The following is an 18,755-nucleotide window of genomic DNA, read 5'->3' on the forward strand; positions in this document are numbered from 1 at the left end:
TTAATTTACATGACTTTAGCATTGTTAATATAAGGGAAATAAAATTACTAAACTTTTACTAAAGGTGTGTTCTGACTTGATTTTGAGATTAATTTACATGACGTTAGCATTGTTAATATAAGAGAAATAAAATTACTACCTTTACTAAAGGTGTGGTTATTGATGGCTGAAGAGTCATGGTGTGTGATAATTACTGACTCCATTGATTACTGATTATTGATTTGACAATGATTATTGATTATGGTGTATTGATTATTGATTTCCGTTTTGGAGCTATGGTAAGAACATCTTAAACGAGGCAAAAGGTTCATCGACCTATAGGCGTCCCCCTTTAAGTTTACTTATTAAGGATTGATGCGCTAACAGGAACACAACCATTTCTCTACAGTTTAACACCAAACAGGCCCACACACAGATGAGTGACACCCTAGGAGGTGCTTAAAGTAGAGGGTTACGGTAACTTAGGGGCAAAGTGGAGAAGGGCGTAGAGTGTTAATTATTAGTGGGCTCCCTAACCTTCCGCACCCCATCTTCATCTGACATCAAGAAGTTGGGCGTTTTCCTTATGCTTCCTCTCTCAGGTTGCTGTCTTCATCATGTAAAAATGATCCTGTCCTCAATCCCCTGCAGGATTTTCTCACCTCTATCACCGTTCAACTTAGGTCTAGCAGGGATAGAAGCTAAAATGTCACAGGTACCACTTGCAGGCTTCTTACTCCCACCCCTTGTCTCACTTTCTCTCTCTTTTGGCATCTATAAGTGTGCTGTAAATTATAGTAAACCTGTATATTAATATATTTATGTCTAAACCAATCGTTGCTCATTGCGACCCCAGCAGGGGTTGCAGCATTTCCCCTCCATATATTCCATTCCACTCACACTCTTCATAAACTCACTCACTCATTCTGATAATGCCCCAACCATCAAGTGTCTTCCACCCCAATGAATGACGCTACAATATCTGACCATTTACCTGCTGCAGGTTTCTAGCGTCATCCTCTCCCTTCTTCTTTTTTCGAAACCACTAATTCGGCTACTGCCCATATTTCAACCTCTCTTTTTCAGCTGCTGAGGGGCGGGCCACCTGGGGATCTCAAATGCATAGCAATGGCTCTTTTAGCTAGTACTAGTGAAAGATTACGAAACCTGGAGCTCACTATTGTGACTTTTAGGCTGGTGTAAAGACCTATTCAACATACGTCTATCTGAAGAGGCTTGTTTTTGCTCACAGTTCCCCAGTCATCCGCCTCCACAACATTTCTATCTCTGGGCAGGACTATGTAATATGAATGAATTCTGCATCCACTAGTTTACACCTCGAGAATGTTTTATCGACTGTCCAAGCTATCCCATTAAATTTTTGGGGGGTGAGATAATTTTGTAAGGAGATAATTAAAAGGTTTTTAAACCTTGTACTTCTTGATACTTTATGGGTATGTTCCAGGACATGATCCCACTCCTTTTAGCTAAAGTCACATTAAATCTCTTCTTCCCACCTACACTTTACAGAAGTGAGAACAATCCTGAGCATGGACAATGCTGAATCCCACCTTCTCTCCTGGCCTCCATTTTGTGAGGACAGCAGAGTGAGTACTGTTATAGTCTTCTTTGTGTAGCTTCTAGGCAAGGGGGGAGTTGCAAGCTGGGTGCTAAAACATTCCAAAAGAGAGCAGCTCTTTTAAAAGGACTCCATGGGTGCTTTTGAAACTTACAGATTGGATAAGATCCTCTAGCTTCTCACTCAGAATGGAAGGCCTGTGGATATGGGTCAAGACCAGCAGTGTAAGCTGCACATGCTTCAGTCAAGTTCGGTTGAGCTAACAGCATTTGCATCCACATAAATCGATCGATGATGCTATAAGGTGGATGTATAGGACTTACTGAATGTCCACGCCACGCAGTACACAATAGAGTTCCTCATTTTAACACAACTCCGAATTTCACATCTGTGTTTTATTGTATTTTCACAATGTATATGTGTGTGTGGGGAGTGTACCTGTTTCCTTAAGAAGAGCCGCAGATCTCTCCAGACTGGGCCAGCCCTCGTTGTCATAACCAAACCTGAAAGACCAAATCAAAGCCGAAAACTCTCTTGTTGGCTGCTGCGAGGAAATCTGGACAAAAGTAAATGAAACTCAATTTATTGACATGCATTCATCTTTATAACTAAACAGCCGACCAAGAAAATTACAGAACACTTTAAATCCACAACAATCCTTATGCAAACAAATGCTTAAGTTAAAAAGTTAACTGAATGTACAACGGTGGAGTGAACTATAGCAAACAAGTTTTACACTGGAAAAAAGATTGAGAAAAATACCGTATTGTTGTACTTCCTAAAGGCTTAACATGAGTTAATGATGCCACTGGCTTTCATTAATTCAAGCCCTAAGAGGGCTTAAAGAATTAAAGAAGCACTGCGGTCAACCTAGGTACCAGGGTACCCTCAAGAGGCTGCAGCTCAGGGGCTCCTGTTAGTGCTCCATGGGCTGCAGTTAAAGCCCTTCCTGAAAGAAGACATGAGTGACTGTTGGTCACCATAAGCCTTGCAGACTGGCCCCACTTGCCAACCCCTGTCTCCCGGAGGACAAGCATCCTGCTCAGTCCATGCCAGAATGCACATACGATCAAGAGTGGACACAGAGAAAATGGTAGAACTGCTGCATCCAGGATCCATCTCACAGAAACTGCAGTAACCAGCTGAGGTTTCAGTCAATGCTATTCCAATGGCGTCTTAACGATATTTGGGCCCCGGGGAAGACATATTTCAGGGCCCTTGTTCATTACAACTTTGAATATTACTTTCCACGTTTGTACTAGTTGTAGCCCTGATGATGCCAAACAATCGTTTGGAAATGGGTTTCACGCAAAGAAAAGTTGAAATACGTCCTTCCAAGGATCGAAAAAAAAATCCTTCAGATGACACTGGGCTAAGTGAGACAGAGGTAGAGGTAGGCAGAGAGAAGAAGAGAGGTTCAGATATAGAAATAGACAAAGGTGAGCTAGCAAGAGATAACGTTTACTTTCCCAGGGGGCCCTTAGAAGGTGGGGATCCTGGGTGTGAGACTTGGCATCCTTGGCGTGGTCTCCCCTAACTTTTTGGCTCTGCTTCCCAGGTCGGTGATGTGTACTGGACTCAATTTTTTGCTGTTTTTGGTACTCTGGTCACTTTACCACTGCTGACCAGTGCTAAAGTGCAAATGCTCCTATGTAAAATCATATGTGTAATTGGCTTTTCCATGATTGGCACTTTTGATTTACTAGTAAGTCCCTAGCAAAGTGTACTAGAGGTGTCTGGTCCTGTAAATCAAATGCTACTAGTGGGCCTGCAACACTGGGTGTGCCCCCCTCCACATTAGTAGCCCTGTAAACATGACTCAGACCTGCAACTGCAGTGTCTGTGTGTGCAGTTTTAAACTGTCAATTCAACCTGGCAAGTGCACCCACTTGCCAGGCCTAAACCTTCTCTTTTATACATGTAAGGCACCCCTAATATAGGCCCTAGGTAGCCCCCTGGGCGGGGTGTAGGTAGCCCCCTGGGTAGGGTGCAGTGTATGTTAAAGATGGGACATGTACTGATGTGTTTTACATGTTCTAACAATGAATACTGACAAATTCGGTTTTCACTGTTGCTAGGCCTATTTCTCTAATAGGTTAACATGGGGGCTCCCTTTAAATATTTTTAAAGGGCAATTGCCCTTTGAGAGCAGATAGAAATGTGGATTTTAGGGTCTCTGAACTCACTAACTAAAAATGCATGTTTTAGTGAAGCTGGTTTTTAGATTGTTAGTTTAAAAATGCCACTTTTAGAAAGTAGGCATTTTCTTGCTTAAACCATTCTGTGACTCTGCCTGTTTGTGGATTCTCACTCTGGGTCAGTTTGACAGTTGGGCTGTTTGTGCATCTCCTCTGGACAGTGACACAAAGGGTGCTGGGTTGTAGCCTGCATATACTGATGAGCCATCTGTGCTAGAGTGGAAGGAGGAGTGGTCACTTACACCTGAATGGGCTGTACCTGCCCTCACACAATGCAGTCTCCGACCTGGTGTGTGTCTGTGGCCTGGCCTGGGTGAGGCAGGATCTTGTGGACACCAGAGTCTTTCCTTTGAAGTTTGTCTACTTCAAAGGCAGAAAGGGGTATAAGTATTGGGCCCAAAACCTCAGACTTTAGAACACTTCTGGATTTAAGAGGAACCCCTACCAAGGTGAAGAGTCGAGGAGAAGTGCTGCCCCTGCTTGTGACTGTCCTTTGTTGAGCTATCTTGCAGTTGCTGCTTCTGCCTGTGAAAAGGGAAAAAGACTGGACTTTATGGTACATTCCTGCTTGAGAAGAATCTCCAAGGGGTTGGACTGAGCTTGCCCCCTGTTCTGAAGTCTCAGGGCCATCAAAGACTTCCTCTGCCATCACCTGGATTCTCTGCTGAGACTCCTTTCCTGCCAAGTGGTGCCTAATCCAGTCCCTAGGCACTTGAAAGGAGAAGATGGTGGAGAACCAAAGAAAACCAAGTGAACCGGCTTTGGACAACTCCAGACTGCTGCCGCTGCCGAATCCCGTGATGCTGCCTGCAACTGAAGCCGTGGTCCTCACTGGAGTGCGACAACCCTGCAGGCCCGACACCGCTGCAGCCTCGCTGAAGACAGTGACTCCGTGGAAGTTGCCGCACCACGTCGTGACCGCCGGATACCGACTTCGCCCGAAGTCCGCGGATCAAACACTTTGCACCGATGCCACCTCACCTCCACTGCTCTGCAGCAAGGACCCGACACCTCTTCGTGATGCCTCTGCTCCTTTCCTCCACAGCACCCGAACCAACGCCGCCTCGGATCTAGCAACGCCGCGATCCTCAACTTCGTGCACTGGCTTGTTTCCTCATTGTCACAATGTACTGTACCTCCGTGTGACTCCGTGACCGGCACCATTGGCTTTGGATAATTGGGAACAACACAGTTACGATGCCGTGATATCACCTCATCGAAGCATCTGTGTTTCTAAGTGTTATTCTGAGGTTTCATCTTTAAAAAATGCATAACTTGACTTGTGTATGTTGGATTTTTGTTGTTTTGGTCTTGTTTGATTGAGATAAATATTACCAATTTTTCTAAACTTGTGTGGTGTCCATTTTGTAGGGTTTTCACTGTATTACTGTGCATGTTGGTAGAAATACTTTACACATTGCCTCTGAGATAAGCCTGACTGCTTGTGCCAAGCTACCAAGGGGTGAGTAGGGGTTATCCTAGGTGTGTATCTCCATTACCCTGACTAGAGTGAGGGTCCCTGCTTGGACAGAGTGCAAACTGACTGCCAACAAGAGACCCCATTTCTAACACTGGGCAACTTCCCACTTTGCCCATCCCTTAAAACATCTCAGATATGCACCCTCCTCCCAGTGTTCAAAGGCAAGGGGTGCCACAAAATATACCCTCTGCTGAGGGTGAATGCCTAAGCATTGGATTTTCAAAGCTTCTTCTTGAAGCCATGACACTAGTTCCAAGACCATATGATGTAAAGCTGTGGTATGACAGAGGTATCCTCCCCACAGGGTGAATGTCTTAGCCCAGGATGTCTGGGGATTCACAACCAGCTTTCCATACTATTTTGTTCTACATACAAGGGCATTCATGAGATCATGCATTCAGTAAGCGGCCATTATCTAAAACGTACGGCCTGATTTAGAGTTTGGCGGAGGGGGTTACTCCGTCACAAACATGACGGATATCCTGTCCCCCGTATTACGATCCCATTATTACCTCTGAAGATCGTAATGCGGCGGACAGATTAGCTGTCATGTTTGTGACAGAGCAACTCGTCCTCCAAACTCTAAATCAGGCTATTAATTTGGAAGGACAGGGGGTGTGGTGGAACTGCAAGGCCCCCATGATTAGGCCTGCTCATATGGGGTTCACCATTACTATAATATTTATGGTTCGCCACTTGCCATTTAAGTTTGAGCATTAGCAGCTTCTTCCTGTGTTTTGTCAGTTTAAACAACGTACAAATATATTGTCCTATCTCATGCCATAGAGTACAACCTCAGCGGTTATGTCAATGGCAGATGTAGGTCTCAGAATTGATTTTGTTAATGTGTGCATTTTCCCCAATATTATCTCTTAGTTAGAAGAACAGTCTATCAACCCTTCCCAAAACAGGATCACTCGCTCAATGCATGTTGTAGCTGGTATCACATTTGTATCTCAGGGTTCAGTTTTGTAACCATTGCAGAACTGGAAAGAGGAGAAAATGAGGAGTTCTAGAGAGTTGTGGAAGATGCGAGCTTCAACACAATTTATGAACTCGTTCTGAGTCTCGTGTTTAATGGTACTTGCACCCTGTTTTATAATCTGTGTTGAATGAAATCTGCACACAGATCCACTGAAGATTTTGTGTAGGTAAAACAAATTAAATATGAGGAAAACGCATGATTTTGACATGCAGAAACACTGCAACCACTTGTTATCCCCTCTTTCACCCTTAAAAACTCAGAATGTTGTGCCTGCCGGCATGGACGTCAATTCACCAAAATGCCAGGGGTACCGGAAGTTACATCACACAACATTCCATCTTTACTTTCACTCACACACACATGCTTGCACATGCACACACATTCACTCATACATACACTCTCACATAAACACACTGTAACCGGCAAGCATGCACACAGCATACATTTTAAAGTGTTTTTTACTCACCTCAGCTACCAAGGAGGTTCTTGTTCCAGGTAACGGTACTCCATTTTTTATTACAGTAATAGTGAAAAATATATTATTCACTATTACTGTAATAAAAAACTGATTGAAAGCAAAGAAGTGGAGCTCCAAGCAACGTCCATGAGGACGAGCTGCCCCTGTATTGCTGGCACTGATTTTGCGACCTCTAAGGCTAGGGGTCGCAGAGACAGTGCCAGGGGTCGCAAGTGTCAAGCTGGGGGGTCGCAGCCGCGACCCCTCACGACCCGTAAATGACGTCCATGCTGCCTGGTTAAAGACCACAACTGTGTGGTTACAGTATTTGCCCCAAACATTTCTGTGTTTGTGCAAGATGGAAATACTTTGTTTTTCCTACTTCGTCATGGTTAGAAATAGTCAGTTGTCATTTGATGCCACGGCATATGGCCCAGTGTGGAATAAGACAGTACAACGGAATGATACGTCGACGATTTGGCCCTCAAAAGGTAATTTTCAACCAAATATAACAAGTGCCACGAAAGAAGAAGTCTGGAGATATAGAATCAGAAAGCTAAGAAGAGTAAAAAGTATGACGCTAGAAGCCCATACCAAGGCCTAAACCTGCATTCCAGGAGGTTAGCTATCATAAGAGCAGCAGGTGGAGTGGCACTGGGCTTGAAGAATTAGAAATGCCCACTCGTTACTTAATTTGTGCCGGTGGTTACCGATGAACACCACCAGCACTTATTTTTTGTCCATTGGTTGGTTTCATGTAGGGCACGTTTAGTTTCCAGGGTATGAGAAAATGGATAGCGAAATTTGGAGAGCGAATTGCTTCCACGGTATGCCCCTTGCACTACAGATAGTAATGAGAGCTGTGTTTCACTGACTGTTTCACTGATTACAGCCAGACCCATAGGCCCCTCCTTGTCTTGCAATTTTTTCTTTTTACGGACTTTCACACTATCTATGAATAAAGTTACCGGTTATATTTTGCTTTAAAACGAGCGGCTGGCATCTGTTACATACAGTATTTAATTTGTGCCAATGGTTGCCGGAAACCAGCGGCACTTATTTTTGTCCACCAAGTCATTTCTAGTTGTGCCACAGGCGCCAGTTCTGGTGAGGTGAGAAGCCCGAGCCCATTGTTGTGCAGGTGGTTGGTGGTAATTGGCGGTTGGTGATTTCAGACAGGCATGCTCTCTCCTTGTGTTTGATCGTCAGAGGTTGTGGAAACATTCCAAGTAGAAAATCACACCTTTAACTATTCTGACTATGCAGGTATTTAATGTGTGAATGGTGTCAGTTTTATTTAAGGTGTGATAAGTGTATTTATTTAACTCCAAATACTAACACTAAGGGGGTCATTCCGACCCCGGCGGGCGGCGGGCACCGCCCGCCGGGCGGAGACCGCCAAAAGACCGCACCGCGGTCAAATGACCGCAGCGGTCATTCTAACTTTCCCGCTGGGCCGGTGGGCGATCTTCAAAAGATCACCCGCCGGCCCAGCGGGAAAGCCCCTGCAAAGAGTGGATTTGCAGGGGTGCGACGGGTGCAGTGGCACCCGTCGCGATTTTCAGTGTCTGCAAAGCAGACACTGAAAATCTTTGTGGGACCCTGTTAGGGGGCCCCTGCACTGCCCATGCAGTGGCATGGGCAGTTCAGGGGCCCCCAGGGGCCCCACGACACCCGTTCCCGCCATCCTGTTCCTGGCGGTTTGGATGGCGGGAAGGGGGTCGGAATCCCCATGGCGGCGCTGCAAGCAGCGCCGCCATGGAGGATTCCCTGGGCCAGGAGTAAACCGGCGGGAAACCGCCGGTTCCCCTTTTCTGACCGCGGCTTTACCGCCGCGGTCAGAATGGCCCAGGAAGCACCGCCAGCCTGTTGGCGATGCTTCCGCGGTCGTTGGCCCTGGCGGTCACCAATGACCCCCTAAGTGAGTAACATTAATTAGTTTCTGAACTGTGCAATATGCACATCTGGACTCAAATTTCGGCTTCAACATTTGACCAAATTGTGTGATCGAGTCTGAGAACACGTTGAAGTAATTCTGTACAAGACCTGAGCTCTACAAAAGCCTCGATTTTATATAGTTTATATACAATAATCTTGCTCTGCATTTAATACCAATATAAGCAATTAATAACAATATAAGCAATTTCAGCAGAGAACATGACAAATTGAAACATTTCAGTTAACTTGTGGCAACGCGTTCATGGCATGGAGGTATTATGACTTTCAATAGCAACTCAATTCAGTTATATACATGTATGCACTTCACTGTGCTGCTAAGACTGTTGAAAAATAACATTTTTGGTCTTTTAACAGGTTTTATCTTATTTTTCATGGCAATTGTTGCCTGGTCACATCTTTTAATGGCTGAACTCATACTATGGCTCTTGCAGCCCAGTCAGACCACCGGCTCGGGTCTCCCCAACATTGTCCATGCCCTCTCCAGATAATTCAGTGACTACTACGTGCTCGAATAAGGTACAGTATTAGGGGGCAATTAATGAAGAGTGAGGCCTTGAGGTATGATTGATGAGTTTGGGACAGTAGTGTAACAAAGGCCCCTGCAGCCCTCGCGGTGTAGGGTGGGGAGCCCCCTCAACCCAGCACCAGGCCTGGGTGAGTCTGGAGTGGGGGTCTCTCCATGTTATTTGCGGGGGGGGCATCCTCCAGTTTCGTTACACCATTCGTTTGGGACCCTGCAGAAAGTGAGACTCAGTGGCATTGGGGGAGTGAAAATGCACACTCCTCTGGGGCCATTAGAAATGAGGCACTACCAGTGGTATAACTCCTGAAGATATGAGCCTAGCAGAGCACTAGGTTTTGACACTGGCGGGCAAAAGGTAGAGTTTGCTAGTTTTGAGAGTAAAATACTGCTGAATGAGAGAGCTTGAAGATACTCTATTGGGGGATACCCCTGTGACCCAGGAGGGCTTGCATTAGTGTCCATGGCCCCCTTGATACACCGCTATTGTAGTAGACCAAAGTGAGAAAGAAAACCCCAGGGGAAAAGCTATCAATTGTGTGATGCAAGAAGGCGTGTGAACTCCAAATGAATTGTCAGCACATTGAAGACAGGCAGCTGGTTTGGGGACTGGAGTCAATGAACTTTTTTGTGAATGAATGTTAACAAGTCTAGGGCCTGATTATGATTTCGACAGTCCGACCGCCAGACCACCAATATGGCGGTAGGGAGGATGCCGCCAAGCCGGCAGCCACCCCACCGCCATCTTATGATGTTCCTGCAGGCCCAGAGGGTGCAGACAGTGCGGCGGCTTTAAGGGAGAGCCGAGGCCAGTGCTGTAGCACTGTCCGTGCCGCCAGCACAGTCGGATTGTGCACTGTTGCCTTTGTAGACAGTGCACATTTCGACTGTGCTGATAGGGAGGCCTCTGCACTGCCCATGACATGGGCGTGGATGGTGCAGGGGCTCCCCTGTGCCCCTGTCTCTGCCTTTCCGCTGGCCTAACCGACAACGTGTAGGGTTCCAAGATTTTGGCATGGCGGCGGCCTTGTGACAGTCTGACTGCCAGCATCATAATCTGGCAGTCGGACTGCCAAGGATGCAGCAGTTGGTACGGTGGTCCTAAAACCATTGTACTTGTAATCAGGCCCTTACCTTTTTTACTACTCCATTTCAGATCATTTTGGATTTTTTGCTCTGGCCTGTAAAAAAACCCTATTATGTCAAAAGTAGATATGCACGAAATTTGTGCAATTTCTTTATGCATAATTATGTCAAATTTCACTAAAGTTACGTGAAATTAGGCATAACTACACAAAATGCAAATCCGGCATATAGTGCATTCTTTTAGCGGGAAACATGTTGTCATGTTCATTTTGTACAGGAGGACACATTTAGCGCTATAATAATAGCACAAAAAACACAACAGCCGAAAATGATGGTCACTTGCTTTCTGGTTGTTTGCGTTGTTCCCGTGGTATTTGATGCAAAAAAGGCATAATGAGTTAATTTCAGGAATTTTGCATATCAAGGGTAACACGAAATTCCTAAAATTATTTGAGAATATGCTGGCAGAACAGAAACTTCACCTGGGTCTAATCGTTTATTAGAACATTGGAATGTTAGGAGCTCCATTAATAAAAAAGGATGCTTCGGGCTTCTAATGGACGGTAGAAGCCAGGAGCATAAACATTGTAATGCTATTGCTGTGAACAAACTTCTCACGGAACCTGAAGGGTTTCCAGTTAATTAATTAATGGTGAAAAGATTCAAACTCCAGTAGACTGAAAAGTAATGTTGTGAAAATAATGAATCCTATTGTAAGGAGCTCATAATTGTGAAGAAATTGGCTGCTGTAAAAACTCAGTGAATATATTGCATATTTTTTGGGAGGGCATATGTATATAGATATCGAATGATCATAAACTGACACCTATTAGTAAAGCACTGACAGGTAAATCATAAAATGAATATATGCCTCATATACTGTACATGGTGCACTGACATACTTTCATGCAGGGGCATATGGCCCAGTGTGGAATAAGACAGTCACGATTTGGTGACCTAAAGGACTGGTTATCCCTTCCCAATTTGAAATTACACTTCTAAAATGTAATAAGGCAACTCCAATGTTATCATATTGGAGAAATAGGCCTTACTGTAGTGAAACAAATTTAAGAGTGTTTCACCACCAGTACATGTAAAACTAAAAAGTACATGTTCAATGTTTTAAATACACTGCACCCTGCCCTTGGGGATGTCCAGGGCCTACCCCAGGGGTGACTTATGTGCATTAAAAAGTTAGGTGTGGGTCTAGCAAAAGGTTTATTTTGCCAGGTCGACATGGCAGGTTAAAACTGCACACACAGGCTCTGTAATGGCAGGCCTGAGACATGTTTAAAGGGCTACTTAAGTGGGTGGCACAATCAGTGCTGCAGGCCCACCAGTAGCATTTAATTTACAGGCCCTGGGCATGTGTAGTGCACTTACTAGGGACTTATATGTAAATTAAATATGACAATTGGGTGCAAGTCAATGTTACCATTTTTTAACTAGAGAGCACAAGTACTGATCCTATGGCATGCAAAAAGAAAGTCAGCAAAAACAAGAGGTCTGCAGGCAGAAGGTTAGAAGGAAACCACACCAAGGATGTCAGGTCTAACACTCCCCTTTTATTGCATATAAGCCACCCCAAATGTAGTCCCTAAGTAGCCCATTGGGAAGTGAGCAATGTAATTCTCTTTGATGGTAAAGTCAGATTTTAAGTTACAATTCTGAAAATGCTACTTTTTAGAAAGTTGAAATTTTCCTGCCCTATTTGGTGCCTGCAGCCTTTTACTGGTTCACATGACTGGGTGCAGTTGGTAGGTGAGCTTTGCTTATTTCTTTCAGACACCCACACAATAGTGGAATTAGGTGTGCCTGGTTGGGCCAACAACTGGCAGTATGAGGGAGTGGAGATGGGCACAGCCCCACCTGCAACTGAATAGGCTGTGCTCTACCCTCACACAAAGGGCTTGTCACCCCTGCATTGTTCATGCTAACAGCCAGGACCCGACCAAGTAAAAAAGAGGACCCTCAGTCCCTCGCTTCACTTTACTTTCTGGACTTGTGGAAGGAATCTCAGAGAACTACCTGCTTCTGTGGCCTGCTGTGTACTCCACAAGACTATTTTGATGCATCTGCACTGGAAATACTGCTTTGCTGCCTGAAGCCTGCATTGAGCCATCCAAGGGTTCAAGGCTAGCCTGTCCTGCTGCTTTAGCCCTGTTTCATTACTTAAACCTAGGACTACCAGAGTGACTCCAAGGGCTAGTTGGGTTGCCCCCTAATCAGAATTTCAAGGACAGGTTAGGCTCTTAACCCACACCTGGGCCACGCTTGAGTGAGTGCTAACCCCCAAGCGGTGCCTTTCCAGTCCTGGACCCTTGGTGGTGGTGCTAAAGGTACCCAGATAGCCAGAACTTAAGCCTTAGAATTTTTTTGGCTAAAAACTGCTCAGAGAACTGAGAGAAGACCTGGGCCAACCTTTTCAACCATCTGCTCAAGGTGCATCGCTGGTCGGCCTGACTTCACAGCACCTCCTGCGACATTATTTTCCACAGCAGCAAGTCCTGTTCAGCGGTCGTTTGCAAAAGAGGTATCCGGCCTTGTGGAACTCTCTTTGGCTACAGCCTGCAGCCTCGTCCCTCTGGAGATGTTCAACTTCCAAAAAACAGACTAAGTTCGAACATAGTAATCTTCATCACTACTTCAGCCATCGACTCCCCAACAACGACGTCTCTTCTTCGGACACAGTCTGCAACCTTGTCCAGCTGAACTTTGCCTTCACAGAACATTTAAATTGAACATTTCTTCTAAGTCCGAAGGTAAGTGTTGACCGGGCCCATTCCCCTGTTTGGATACGACCCGCGCTTCATCGCGGTTGACGATATTTTTTTACATTGACCCGGTTTTCCGCAACCATAAGTACGCGGTTGGCGCTTTAATCTTTTAGGCTCTATTTTTCACCTTAAACTTTAAAAATTAATATCTCTGGTTCTACTAATTGCATTGTTGTCATTTTGGTATCAAATAATTTATTAAAATGTACCCCTTTTTCTAAATAAGTGTGGGATTTTTTTCTTATGTTGTGTTTTCACTTTATTACTGTTTGTGCACTGCATGAATAATTTACAGATTGCCTCTAAGTTAAGCCTGACTTTTTTTATGCTAAGCTACCAGAAGGTTAAGCACAGGTTAATTTAGTGACTTTTGTAGTTCACCCTGATGGGAACTGTGGCTGTTTCTTAACCAAGGTTAACTAACACCCTAGTCAACCAACAAGCTAATTTCTGACACTCCCTATTCAGAGTGCTTAGACATCTTTAACGGTACCGCATCGTCTTCTTTTTGACGAAGATTATACATCCACCACACTCTAAATACACCCTTAAGCCTTTATCCTTTATCCTCTTGGCGCTTTCATTATTAGCTGGATAAACTACCCAGTTCTTTGAGTTTCAAAGAGCTGGGAGGTATATGCAGATAACAATGAAAGTGCCAAGAGGCAATTAAGATGTCAATTAAGGTGCAAACCATTGTCCTTTAGGTTATACAAATTACTCAGTACATTAAATATGCGTACATTTAATTGCATATATGTTAAGCACAGAACCTACCTCTATTTCTATTTTTTTCTGATAGGCTTTTGTTCGTAGCCCCAATCCGAGCAATCCAAGACCAACAAACAGCAACAAGACTGAAATAGAACAGACACAATGGTTTGCTGCAAATCTGTTTGGGAACAACAGGATAGAGGAGAAAAGGTGCTTGAGATTAGGGGCACACCTAACAAGAAAGGGATCTGTTTCCTGGGAATATTAAACTGATAATGACCTATACAACCAGGGCAAGAGAAATGAATCATGAAAGCTGAAGAACTGTATTTACAACATTTGCATCTTCCCAATTTATCCATAAACAAGTAAACACAAATTAAAAAGTATCAACAGCAGAGAACTAAGAAAATGAATAAATTAAAGCTGCATGCTTCCTTAGTCCTACTAGGCTGAACATTACCAATTTATCTTCTTTCTTATCTCAGTCCCAGGTAGACAAGTCTCCCTGGGCAAACACCCGGTTGACCTAACGTAGGAGGCCCCTTACAAATCAGGGCGTTCGGAGGGGTGTTTTGCTATGCAGAGAGCTCTGCTAACTAAGCATGTTTACCTTTATCTGCCACAACTCTATTTTGTACTCCCTGTGAAGCTGACCATTTTGTAATTTGGTTGCATCGCCAGCAGAGCACGAGACTCTGCTGGACAAGGGCTGCACCCACAATGCACCTGTACTCACCATCATGGCAACTGTCCCTTCATCTGGCTATGGGAAGACTGTCATTTGGTGGCAGCCAACGGATACAGCAGGAGCACAGGCCTTTCTACCTGTTCCTCAAACACAGGGTCTACTGACCTCCTTGGGTGCAACCTGTTATGCGACTCATACAAGGCGGGCTTCACACCCCCTGATTGTGCAGTGAGGCAGTGTGTATGTTTATACGTTCAAGAGTCTTTATATGTGTGAATTATGTGCTAAATGATCACTAGCAACACTAAAGGATGATGGACGGAGTGCTAAAACGTTTCAAACACTCACACCTAGTCACAGATCTGGGTTTTATCCATTGTTCTTTTGCTCACCATGCCACCCCAGTTTGGACCCAGCCATATGTAAATCAGTCTTGACCCTGTTTCCCATGGGAACAGCCCAACCTGAACTGCCAGGCCAGGTCCTCCCTGGACTGGAAACAAGCCTCCTTGGACCGGTTTCAGGGTACCACCCTTCCTCAGCCAGGTTAGCCTGAATGCAGTGGCATAGTGAGCGCAGGAACCACGTCTAGCCATACCATTCCCACTTAGGGCAATTATCGCAATACAAAAAGAAGATCTGTGACTGGGAGTGAGGGTTTGAAAAGTTTCAGCACTCCGTCCATCATCCTTTTGTGTTTACTGCATGATCTCTAGGCCATAGTGTTTGCAGGCACAAGAGGAAGATTGCTTTACCTGGTAGAGATGACAGCCTACATGCAGCTGCCCAGGAAACCCTGTTACTCGTCTGCAAAGGACTGGTAAGAAGATATGCACATTCTGCCAGGCCGGGAAGTCTCCTTTGGATAGCCCTGTACCCAGATGTGGCCAGTGACTTTCCTATCACCCTTGGCTCCTGGTCTTTTTTGCTCAGGTAAGCTGGCGATTGAGAGTTGACAAACTGTTTGAGTGGGTCCCACATTCATTCTAATGCACCCAGGTTGCAATAAGCACTGGTCCACTACAGCCTTATGTTGCATTCATGTCACACTCTGTAGAAGCAGGTGTTAGGTGAATTATGCACCAAGAAAGGGACACTCTGTATTTCTGTCCTCCGTGAGTCTGGTGACGACCTTTGCTGATGTATGAGTACAAAGACTGAGCTGTTAAAAAAGGGCCCAGATAACAGGAATAAATGTCCCTGGTTTCATTGTGTAACAAGGAAGCATTCCATAACAAGACATACAGCCCATCAATAAGCATGCTGAAATTAATTGCATTGTTAGGCATGAGATAAAGTCTACACACGATGCAGATGTCACACATCTATGCTTTACACTGCTTTAAACAACCAAGAAAAACACACTGTAAAGAATGCCCAAATCACCATTGCAAAACAGTAAAAAAAAAACACCTAAGCCACTAGCTTGCAAGAAATCTAAAGACACAGAACTCACAATTCATTGACCCAAGAACTTGCAAGGAATCATTTTGGTACATAGCTCAAGGTGGCATGGCATGTCCTGTGACCCCAAATCTGAGCCATTCCCCAATTCAGTATCATGACCAACCTCACAGCTCTAACTGTTCATATTCTTGTTTGGCTAGTTCATGGCACCACACCACCATCGGCCATCACCTTCTACACCAATCGTACTAGTTTTGGGACTCTGCACATCAGACCCAAATGTGGCCAATTGCAACACATTTCTCCACTAACCATTTGCTACGTGAACAGCATTACCTTGACCCCTACTAATTGCACTGATTTTCTAATTTTGACAATCTTTTTTGCAACAACAAAGACTCCTTGATGCAAACTTAATAACCTACCACAAGGCTGGACCTAATTGTCAGCTTCTCTCTCTTCATTCTGCTTTTATACTCACAACGTGCAACATTAAGAGCATCACTGGATTGCTTGGCACCACAACTTGAGATGAGCACATCACATTTCTGATTCAGAAATGAAACACAATGCTGACACAACCTTTTTTCCTCTTATGAGCTCAAAAGGAGCTTCACCTATAATTAAATATAGTGGTGCTGTAGGCCAAAGCAAGTCTGAATTCTTTCCAGCAACACCCGGTTGAATTGGCTTGAGGGTTACACTATGTTAGTGCACTCAACCAGAATAGAGGTGGGGCCTGACGTCATCAGATGCTTATAGCTATAACTACATAGTATTGTACACAGTCATGTACTAGACATTCCACCTCTCCACCAATACCAGGCCACTATAAATTACCTCTAATTCTTTGCTTGGTGGCAAATGTACACACACCGACCAATCTATAGACCATGGTGTAACAAAATGTATGACACTGCTCAATAGTGTATCCTCTACCACATTAGCTCACCACTCCTCCATGTCCAGACAAATCACATAGTCTTCAACCGTAGAAGTATTCATTCTTCAATTTCACTCTATACTATCCTTCTTCACATATCTACATACAAGTAACGTAGTTATAAAAACAGCCTTTACATGCTTTCAATCTGCAATGTACTCCACACTGAAGTTACACACCAGCAGCATTGTGGCTAATCATGTTAGTCTTGCCGTGGCTTTGTTTTTTTCTCTCCTGATGATATATCCACCAGTGGACAATGCTCTATCCACAAGCAGAACCCCCCCCACAAATAAGGCGTGATTTTTTCAAATTCCCCATAAACTGGAAAAAATCAATTTCTCTGTTATAGAGTAATGAGATTTCACGTCCCTCATCCCTACTTCCTGTTGGTGGTAACTCAACTGTAGCCTTTCTGGCCTATCCACTTAGGACAGCAGAGCCCCCATGCTCAAAGCAATTGCATCCACAGTCACAAGCAGTTCACCACCTTCAAGGTACCGTTGTAGAGTGGGGGAGGACATATTGCTCTGCTTGATTAAGTCAATTGTTTGCTGACATGATGAACACTACATACATTCACTGTTTGACTTCAATACATTTCTGAAACATTCTGCAATGTTAAAAAAACATTGCAATAAACTTCGGGTAAAACTCACACAGACCCAAGAATGAGCACAACTGATCAGGGATGGGGAGCTTTTACAATTCCATGTATTACCCAAGGTTAAGTTTGACTCCCTCAAGAAAGAGAACATGACCCCATGTTGCTGCAATATACCTATTACTTGACCTAGGGTTGAATCATTCTCAGTCTTCACCTCAGCAAACACCAAGATGTCATCCTGAAAAGCAACCACATTAGTCACACATTTTAACATTCTGGCCATTGCCTTGTGGAATACAGAAGTCACTGAGGCCAGTTCAAATGGCATTTGACACAACTGAAAAGTACCATCAGGTGTCACAAATGAAGTAAGATGCTGGGAATCTACATTAAGTTCCACCTGATGATTTGCCCCCTGAAGATAGAGTTACTGACCATGCGATCTGATCTACGGCTGAAATTAGATATTCTATGTGGGGCAGAGGAAAATTCTTTACTGAGGCAGCGTTATTGATAAAAACTAAATTGAAATACAGATGTAGGTTCCCCAGTATCTTTTTAGCCCAAACCACTAAGGAAAGCCAGGGAGTGGCATCAGCTGGTTAAGTTTCACCATATTTCTGACTTTTTGTGAAAATCTGGGACAACTCACCTCCTGCACTATGTAGTATATTCTGTAGTCCGTGTTTAACTAGAGCTCCTCCTTCTTTTACTTTGATGGCGTGGGCTTTTCTCAGTTTCATGTTGGAAACCTGACTACATTTATCTATCCAATTATTATACCTTTCGTTATTTACCAGCAACACAGGGTATTTCTCCCAGGGGCTGATGACCAAGCTAAAATCAGCTCAGTGCCACCATCTGAGCACATTGGTTGCCCTGTGTGCCGCATACTCTTTCCCTTTTATATTTTTGTCCCGAAAACCAATTTCTGCCCCAAAAATAACCAAGGAAGTCAATGTTTCTACCTTGAAACGTAGTGGTTATTACATCTGGAGGTAACAACATTTTCTCGGACCAGTGTTGATTATATTATTTCACAGAAACAATGGTGATCCTTGAACCTCATTCCAGTAGTAGTTGTATGCCCGCACATTCGGTGCTTATGGGCACATGGGGAACACTTTAACCTTTATCAGTCTGGACACACCCTACTTCAACAATCTCTATTGAGAGCACCAATCCCTTAAATTTACTTTCTATAGTGTTCATCTCATCAGAGACCTCATTATCTTTAACACCCTGGATGGCAGCACACTTACCCCGCCTACAAACATTACCAAATGCTCTACTTTATTGCACCTACAACCTCCTGAGCTACAGCAGGAAAGTTCTCAAAATTTGACATATGAGAAAAAAATCTACACCTATAA

The 18,755-nt window shown here is 44.3% G+C and overlaps 1 protein-coding gene across 1 annotated transcript in view; it reads right to left on the minus strand.

Annotated features, from left to right (window-relative positions):
- The window catches only part of CWH43 (cell wall biogenesis 43 C-terminal homolog), a 460,620-nt gene that overhangs the window by 215,981 nt on the left and 225,884 nt on the right, over nt 1-18,755 (minus strand). The window contains exons 9-10 of the mRNA XM_069201483.1: nt 13,798-13,877; nt 1,997-2,114 (exon numbers count right to left, since the gene is read on the minus strand). Of these exons, the coding sequence (XP_069057584.1) occupies nt 1,997-2,114; nt 13,798-13,877 (198 nt within the window). The remainder of the gene's footprint in view (nt 1-1,996; nt 2,115-13,797; nt 13,878-18,755) is intronic.

This window comes from Pleurodeles waltl, chromosome 1_2 (genome assembly GCF_031143425.1).
Source record: "Pleurodeles waltl isolate 20211129_DDA chromosome 1_2, aPleWal1.hap1.20221129, whole genome shotgun sequence".
Classification (NCBI taxonomy): domain Eukaryota; kingdom Metazoa; phylum Chordata; class Amphibia; order Caudata; family Salamandridae; genus Pleurodeles; species Pleurodeles waltl.